Below are 9,752 nucleotides of genomic sequence, written 5' to 3'. Positions count from 1 at the left end.
CACAAAAATTCACCGTACCTCTATTCTTCGAATTGGAGCAAGAAAGAGTTCGCTCCCATACCTGGATGCAAATTGCCAAATCAAAGGGGGTAGGGGACATAGGCCCTCTACAAAATCAGCTCAGGGAGGTCAGAAGCGAGTTCACTATGGCTAAACATGTGGCTAGCTGCCAGCAGGCACTTCTACAGGAAGAAAACCAAAAGCTACGGTTGCAGCTGCAAGAACTCCAGGCAAAGGCAGGACTATCCTCCAAGGGCATCACATCTGAACAAGAAGGCAAGAAGGAGCTGGCCACCAATATTGAAGGACCAAAAACAGTTCTACAGGAAGAAGAACAGTAGTTAAGAATTGAGGTGCAGGCCTTGAAGGAGCAGCTGCAACAAAAGGAGGCGCAATTGGCTTGCATGGCTAGTTAGGCCATGGAAGCCTTGCAGTGCAGACATCCTGCAAAGTCCTATGGGCTGTACTTAAAGGATCGGTGGCTACAATTCCAGATCAACACCCTAGCACAAAGAGGTATTGAGCAAATTCATGACCCACAGCAGTTTACTGAAGTATGCAACACTAGCTCAGCAGAAGATAAAGCTCAGCTAGCAGAATTTTATATCCACAATCTAATTCTGCCCAATGAGGTCTCTTGGGATCCCAATATCGCCTTGGGCGATATGCAACTAATGGCTTTTGCATCTTGGCTGAATCATGAGGATCAGAGAGCCACTGAGGAGAAGTCGGTCATGAACCGGGAAGTGAGTGAACCACTGTATATTCGGCCAGAACTAGGAGATCCGGTTGCCCTCACCTCAGCCCGCCAACAGTTATCCAATGATCCTGCAGCTTCCTTGAGATTTATAGATCAGCAAGCCCAAGCAATCGCCCATTTTGAAGACATGGACAGACTCTTGGGAGAAACTGCTGGCCATGCTTGTGCACGTAGATGGCATGCTTTGGCACATAGCTTGAAAATCAGGGAATACCATACCCCGACCAGAATGAGGGAAGCATTTGCAAGGATGGACCTGTACAAGAAATCAGTGCAAAGACTTCAGGCCAGCTGGATTGGCCTCAAACTCAGCCCTCCATTGTTGCTAGGATTGGCTGAAGGAGGTGCAGGAAAGGAAGAAAGGGCACAATGGGAAAAAGTGGAAAGTACAACAGGGTTTCATATCAACCATGAAGACATCACCACAGAAGCTTGGGATGTAAGGGGAGCAGTAAAGGCCATGAAGGATGAGGATCTTGACTGAGTTGCTCAAGGATGAGCAAATGGTTCAGCTGGGGGGTGATGATGAGCCCCAATTTTGGTACAATTTGGGCTCATTTTTGGCCTATTTTGCTTGCTCAAACCATTCATTTTTATTGTTTATGCATACACTTCTTAGTTTATTCATGTTGTTTGTAGGAGAAAGGATAGGCACTTTATCCACGTAGCTAATGCATTGTGATTCCAGGTTTTGGCATTAAAAGGGAGCAAAAGACAACGAAAAGGTGGCAAGGAGACAACGAGTTGGCATTGCTGACATAAGGAGAGGTTGTCCACGGTTTTGGGGGACATTCCTCGTGATCCTCACCAAGAACTCCGAGCCCACTTCAGCCTCCCTCCGAGCTTAATACACGGCCAGCTGTTCTACAGGAACAGCAGTTCAAAACTGCTCTACAGGAAACAGCATTTATGACCATCCTACAGGATCAGCAGTTAAACTATAGATTGAACAGCCGAGCTCCTAGAATCATGGATATCTGTTGGAGCATCGTTTTGTATAAGTATAGAAGCCTTAGCCTTGGTTAGGTTGTTGAAACTCTCGTATTACTATTGTAATTTTGGAGCACAGCTCAAGTTTCGTTCTCTTTTGTAAGCCAATTTGGCATGTTATCAGATTATGAATAAAGAAGGCCACTTTTGAGTTAGTTCTGAGTTTTCTCAAGGAGCTATAGCTCTCAGGTGAGGGCCCAACCTGAGAGCCATAGTCCTCCTCCGTGTTCTAATGCATTTACCATTAGTTCCAGCACTTGAGTTTGTTTAGTTTCCTATGCAATTCGGATTTCCAGCTTGTTGGTTTAGTTGTTTTCATTAGCATAGATAGGACTGGTATGATGCTTTGCTTTCAGTATTCGAGTTTGATAGGTTGGTAGAATAAATCTCTTGGAGCTCCATCAAAAACAGGTTGCAAAAGGCTCACTGCCATCTCACCGTTGGGATTGGGGTGTAGACCATGATTAGCCACCAAAAAGAACAACAGTCGTTTCATCTCCACGCAAGTTGCCACATGAACGTTTTTATTGAAAATCCATTCATATATTCTCGACATTGATCCATACTGCACTCTCACGCATTAGTTTCATTTCTTGTTTTCCATTTCGGATTTGTAGGTTTCATGGCATAATAGGTTAATGAATCTCTTGTTTTGATGCACAGGTCATTTGTTTCATTTACGCTGCTCTTTCTCAAGCCACTTCCTTCGTCGTTTTCTCCATCCACCTGCAAGTTCTATTCATCCTCTACCTCACTCACTTGCCCTCCAACTCTCTCATTCCACGTACCGCTCCATTTCCTTCACTCTCGTTGATTTCACCCTTCCAAAACATCAACCCATTGCATGCACCCTTCCTTCGTCTGACTTGCCATTTCCTAAGACATCATTAGGTCCATCTCCATCTCCCTTAGCCTCCCACACCACTCCAACACTCCATCCACTCCTAAAATCTCCACGACCAACCATCCTGTAGACGTGCACAGCCATCCTGTAGAAAACAGAGTATCCTGTAGAATTCCCAGCAGCCTTCCTGTAGGAGGCCATTCACTTCGTTGCTGAGCTTCTGAACGTGAGGGACCTCTGTGGATGGGTGCTGAGGATCCTTAGGAACCTCTCCAAGCCTCCCCAACCTGTCCCACACTTTCCTTCCATCTCCATCCCACCTGCACAATCAAACCCTAGTTAGGCCAAGGTCACAATCACTCCACACACTTAAAGGAAAAACACAAAAACACATTTCTCATGATGCCAGTAGCTTAGACCCATGCATTCATACTTGTTAGAGGCAATGACAGCATTCATAAGAGTTGCACCCACATTCTTTGCATTATAGAGGATAGACTAGTTAAATTAGGGTTTCATAGATTTACATGCTTTAAGTTGCTTTTGATTCAGTTTGTCAAGTAGAGTAGCCTTTCTTTGAAGTTAACTTTCGTCCATCATTGATAAAGCTTCTTCTGTGAGCCTATAGAAGTTGGCTTAAGCCCTAGCGGACTTGTGCCAGCTGACCAAGTGACAGCTGCGACAAGGGCTAGTACTTGTGCATACAACACCGTCGCTTCCAAGTTTGTACGAACTACCGGGTTGATAAAATTAAGAGACAGGAAGCCCCAGGAGTTGTAGCATTATTGCTACAATACTAGAGCTCACCAGTAGTCATTTAATGAGGTTTGTTCCACCCTCGATTATGGGCATGGTTACATGGAATAAAACCTTGGGGAGTAGTCTAACAAGGTGGAGGAATTTCCCGGTTTCCATCGCCGCCCGGAAAAACGTCTGACTTCGGCCACTGGAAATTCCTCCGCCCTCTTCCACCCTCCGCGAGCTCCACCTTGGTCCGCCACCCTCCACATTAAAGTCGACGTCTGACAGGAATCGGTGGAGGTAGAATTTGCAGAATTTGAATAAATTTTCCAGAGAGCACCCGCTTCTGGAGGTCACGCGACCCTCGGAAAGCTCAATATCACCAGAGGAAAGGAGAAGGATACTGAGGTTCCTGCAGATCGATTCACTCAAAAAATCACTAGAACAGATCCCCCATGCCTACATTTCCCTCATAGAGTTATTACAGATTTGTATGGACTCCGCGGGACAGGAGGGTGCCAAAGAAATTGCTAAATCGCTTGATGAATCAGGGGAGATTCTTATAATCGACGATCGCGTCTACCTTCGGCCCGAGCAAGTATGGGATTTGATCTTTGAACCTCTGAAGTTTTTGGTTTTTCAAGATTTTTTGATTTTGTTAGGGTTTCAAAGTGTTTTTCTTTTGTTCTTGTTCTTGTTCTAAGATTCACTTTCTTTTCCTTTTGTTGGTAGCAAGGGCTGTTGAGGCCATCATGCCATTTTAATGTGGTTCACCTTCTGGGATCTGTTGTGGGATGTGATGGAACCCATATGCTTCTAGCTAACCTCGATCTATTTCTTAGCAGGCTATGCATTTTTCCTCTGGACATCGACCGATCCCACCTTCGAGGGCTTCTTCCAAGCTCGCTTCAAGACCAAGCAGAAGCGGCTAATGAAGCAGAGGAATTTTGATATGGAATGATATAGAGAGCTTTGCATGATAGCCAGGCCCTGTTTGATGCAGTCCGCATGTGGCGACCTCTTATATGCTATTTAGGCCGATGCCATTCAATTCTTAGCTGTAGATATGTGCCCATTAAATTAATTCCTTCATGGTTTGTTTTGTTTTACTGAGGGACACCAAGTCATCAGAACCAGAAGTGTTTGTTTTGACTATAATGCATCATTAGCGCCATCTGGGAATTCGTCAATATCCCAAAATCCTGCAGTGTCTATTGAGGATGGAGAACCTCAACCACTACGACCTTTTGAATATACACATGATCCAACTGATGGGATAGTTTTTCACTGGAAGAAATCGTTCCTTCTTTCTATTTTTCAGAAGTCATTATGTGGCTTTGTTTAGTTTTAGCTGTATCATCTTGTAAGATCTGCACCTCTTGCTTTCTGCATTCTTGCTATTAGTGATGCAGGCTGAGAATCTACTCAAGGCAAGTGAAGGGAGCTCTTAGCCGTCAAGCCCATTCCATATAAGATTATGTTTGGGATGTTGTAATTCATATGAATTGAAACTATTTTTTCTTTAAACTTTCCAAAAAGAGGCATTTAATTAACTTTGTTGGCAGAACTTCTATTGATATTATGGTCACGATTCAAGTGTTTGTATGTCCGTCTGAAGTAAGGAAGTTTGTATCTGATCCGATGAATCGTAAATTAATGAGTTTGGAATGTAATTTTTATGGTGGCTTTGCATATTATCTTTTCACGAGCATTATTTCTTTGATGTGTGGGTGAGAAATTATATGGGTTTGATTGAGAAATTTTACCCTTAAAGTCCTTGATCAGCTACATCTGAATCATAAATTAGTGAGTTTGGAGTGTAATTTTTATGGTGGCTTTGCATATTATTTTTTTCACGGGAATTATTGCTCTGATATGTGGGTGAGCAATTATGTGGGTTTGATTGAAGAATTTAACCTTGAAGTCCTTATCAGCTACAACTTGTATGAAGATTCAAATATTTCAAACATACAGAGATAAAAATGACTTGTAACAAGTTGTCCTTATTATTCATATTTAGTTATTTAGTTAAGAATAGAAGTTATAATATCATATTAATTAATAGCTATAAAATTCAAAAATCAAATTCACATTCAATTATAAAATGCTTATGTAATTGAGAAACATTTTGAGAGGCCAAATTATCGGATGAGGAAATCTCATTACCAACAAAGAGGTTAAGTGTTTTGGAGAAAGACATTCTCTTCTCAAATAAATCGTTGTACCAAGTCATCTAGTCTCACTCTCAATACAATATAGACTGAATTAGATGAGTGTGGTGGCATCTTTCTCTGTTATATGTTGATTTGGAATTTAGTCCATAGACAAATAGTTACAGTGAATAGACAAATAGTTACAGTGAAGCATACGAGTGTATAGTATTATGAAGGGTACGACTATATGGTATTAGGGCAGCCCATTTTTACACTTTATATCTAGTGTTGTGGGGTTAAGGGATAGGGGGTTATTTTTGGAGTTGGTTAGTTGTTAAATGGATATTATGGGCTTTCTATTTTGACTTGTTTCATCTTCAAAAGACCATTTTAACATATATTTGTGTTTTCTTTAGCTTGACAGAATTCCAAACCTTGTTTTAAGAATATCTAATGTAGCATATTTTATTGTTGTTAATTGAAGCTTTGACTTAATACACATTGATAAACAAAATGCTTTCTTCATCTGCATATGAAAGTTTTCCCTTAAAGATGCACCCTTATACCCAAGGGCCTCTCATATTATTAATATACACTCGGTCTCTCATATTATCATATTATTAAGAGACTATTATTGTTACTCATATTCATGCTTGAGGTATACAAGCATGAAATAGTTTATTTAAAGAAAAAAATACACCCCAAAAGTCAACAATGAAATAGTTCCTACATTCTTTATACCCAAGGGCGTCTCATATTATTAACATACACTCAGTCTCTCATACTATCATATTATTAAGAGACTATTATTGTTACTCATGTTCATGCTTGAGGTACACAAGCATGAAATAGTTTATTTAAAGAAAAAAAATACACCCCAAAAGTCAACAATGCAATAGTTCCCACATTCTAGCTAAACAATTGGATATTAAGCTTGAGGTAATTTTGTGGTAGACAAGCATGAGCTTTAACATTCAATCTCTCATATTATTAACAACATATTCACCTTATATATATATATATATATATATATATATATATATATATATATATATATATATATATATATATAACAAAATCACAAAATATAACATTAAAGTCATAAAAAATATTACTCTTTTAACATTAAAATTATATATAAAAAAGAAAATTTGAATATAAAAATATTATTTTTGAAGTAATTTTTTTTTTTTTCAATTAGGTTAAATTTTAGTTGAAGTTGGACTATGTGTTAAAATTATTTTTACTTTACATAAAGCTCATCTTCATCCAACCTAAGCAAATAAATTAATGAGTCAAGACCTAGAGATATCTAACCACCAATAAGATAATTCTAAATAGGATGGTTTACTTTGAAAAATTGTGATGAATCAACCAATAACAACTAATAATAGTTATTCCTACCTCTAATTTATCAACTAAATTATAATAAAATTTCATACCAAATCAATCTCAATGAAAAAACAATATACCTTCAAAAATACAATCAAAATTACATAAAATCCTATCAAAACTAAATATTTATTTGAAAAAATAAAATTCAAAAATAATATCATAATAATTATTTTCACCTGGATCACCTCAAAATCTTACACTTCATAATCAATATCTTAATGAAAAAAGTTTACAACAAAAAATAATTTATAAAATATGACAACCACCCACAATAATATTAATTTAAAATTTTCCTAAAATAACTAAACATAAAACATGACAGATTCACTAACAATGATATTTATATTAAATTTTCCAATAAAGAATTTCAAATTGACTTGGCATTATTGGTCCCTGCATTATAGGCTACAATAAGATGAATATTAAATTTTTCTACAGACAACTCCAGACTGGCTTGGCTTTGGCTTTATTAGTCCCCTGCATTTCTGGCTTGGCTTTGGTTTTATTTCATCTTTCCTACAAACAACTCCAGACTGGCTTGGCTTTGGCTTTATTAGTCCCCCTGCATTTCTGGCTTGGCTTTGGCTTTATTTGTCCCTACATTTCAAGCTGTAGGGACTGTAGTTGGTTGAGTTTCCATAATAACTGAATTCCCTTTTTCCAGTTCTCGTGATATCAGCATTTCAAAACAAACCAAACAAAAGGATAAGGGTCTAATTTAGATTGAAAAGTTACTCGATTTCCATGAAACATTACTAATAAAATTTACGATTTGATTACCTATTTTCCTGCCATAACACTGAATGTTCAAGTTCCATGGAATTTATATGACAACTAAGAATTGAATGGTGTCATCCTAAATAGCATCTAAGAGGCCGCCACATGCGGACTGAATCAAACGGGGCTTGGCTATCGTACGAAGCTCTCTATATCATTCCATGTCGAAATTCCTCTACTTCATTAGTCACTTCTGCTTGGTCTTGAAGCAAGCTTGGAAGAAGCCCTCGAAGGTGGGATCGGTCGATGTCCTGAGGAAAAACGCATAGCCTGCTAAGAAATAGATCGAGGTCAGGTAGAAGCATATGGGTTCCATCACATCCCACGATAGATCCCAGAAGGTGAACCACATTAAAGCGGCAGTCTGGAGGCTCAGAAACCCAAACCCGCACTGCAGCTCTCTGTGAACTAATTTCTTGGCCTTTAGGTCTATTTCGGCCTTTTGCTTTTCCATCTCTTGCAGCTCTTCCCTGCGACGATCATCTATCAGAGGCACAATGGACTCAACAGCCCTTGATACCTACAAAAGGAAAAGAAAGTGAATCTTAGAACAGAACAAGAACAAGAACAAGAACAAAAGAAAAACAATTTGAAACCCTAAAAAAATAAAATAATCTTGAAAAACCAGAAACTTCAGAGGTTCAAAGATCAAATCCCATACCGGCTCGGGCCGAAGGTAGACGTGATCGCCGATTATAATAATCTCCCCCAATTGATCAAGCAATTTGGCAATTTCTTTGGCACCCTCCTGTCCCGCGGAGTCCATACAAATCTGTAATAACTCTTTGCAGGAAATGTAGGCATGGGGGATCTAGCGTAGTGATTTTTTGAGTGAATCGATCTACAGGAACCTCAACAACCTTCTCCTTTCCTGTGGCGATATCGAGCTTTCCGAGGGTCGCGTGACCTCCAGAAGCGGGTGCTCTCTTGGAGCTTTATTAAAATTCTGCAAATCCCGCCTCCATCGATTCCTGTCAGACGTCGACTTTAATGCGGACGGTGGCGGAGCTGGGCGGAGCTCACAGAGGATGGTGGAGGGTAGAGGAATTGCCGACAGCCTGAGCTGAACGTTTTTTCAGGTGGTGACGGAAATAGGGCAATTCCTCCACCTTGTTAGACTACTCCAAAACCTTGGCACTTGGGGCTAACCCCAACTAATTAACATTATGAAATTCCATGCAAATCTCAGTGCCTTACTTACATGACACGATATATTATGAATTATATGTGTATATATATATATATATATATATATATATATATATATATATATATATATATATATATATATATATATATATATATATATATATATATATATATATGTGTGTGTGTGTGTGTGGGCACAATTATATTTATGTCCTTAACCAATAAATATCCATGTGTGCTTTATGTCGGTTGTGCGTGGAATGGAGAGTAGTTCAATATTCCAAGGCTTTTGCCAATAGGGTTTATGGCCCTTATCGCCATAGTGTGACTGTGTAAATTACCATGACTGATAGATATGACATTAAACTTAGCGACAAATGTATGTAAATTTGTAAATGTATCTACAACCATTAATATAAGAGTTACAGGTGCATTAAGTTTTTTACGATGATGTCCAAATACCATATATATTGATTAGGTGAACCTATTGGTACCTTGAGGATGAGACCAAATTCCTGTACAGATGTATTTTGTAACCAAACTAGTCATCGCCCAATTCATAGATAAATCTCAAGATACTTTAGATGGTTTCTAATTCATATACCTGTGTTGGTTTACTATACGTCACTGCCCAATGTTTTTATACACTGATAACATAATCACATACTAAGTAGTTCACACAATACATGCACATACATCCACATGTATAGTCTTTTACAAGAGGAACATTAATGCAACAACCTCAACAATCAAAACCCAGTCGTCAATCCTTCATAATGTTAGGCTCAGGAAACCAATCATTTTTCACATAAACATTACCAGTCTATGAACAATATTAACGTAGACTTTCATGGAAGAGATCACAAATGAAGAGAAATATCGTGAATTAAAATCTAGAATAGGGAAACTCAGAGTGGGACTAACACTCTCCACCAAACCATAG

General features: G+C 38.8%; 1 protein-coding gene across 1 annotated transcript; it reads right to left on the bottom strand.

The window, feature by feature from the left end:
- Window positions 1-7,847: 7,847 nt before the first annotated feature.
- Window positions 7,848-8,426, bottom strand: LOC149250516 (calcium uniporter protein 3, mitochondrial-like). Its single transcript, XM_089453682.1, has 2 exons — window positions 8,322-8,426; window positions 7,848-8,180 (listed from the first exon to the last, which is right to left on the bottom strand). Exons 1-2 carry the CDS (start codon window positions 8,424-8,426, stop codon window positions 7,848-7,850), a joined length of 438 nt encoding a protein of 145 aa, XP_089309808.1.
- Window positions 8,427-9,752: the final 1,326 nt, after the last annotated feature.

The sequence above is a fragment of the Pinus tabuliformis genome, chromosome 7, assembly GCF_031772625.1.
Source record: "Pinus tabuliformis cultivar Carrire ecotype Pingquan chromosome 7, CPIR1, whole genome shotgun sequence".
Classification (NCBI taxonomy): Eukaryota; Viridiplantae; Streptophyta; class Pinopsida; order Pinales; family Pinaceae; genus Pinus; species Pinus tabuliformis.
This window is presented reverse-complemented; position numbering and strand designations above follow the sequence as displayed.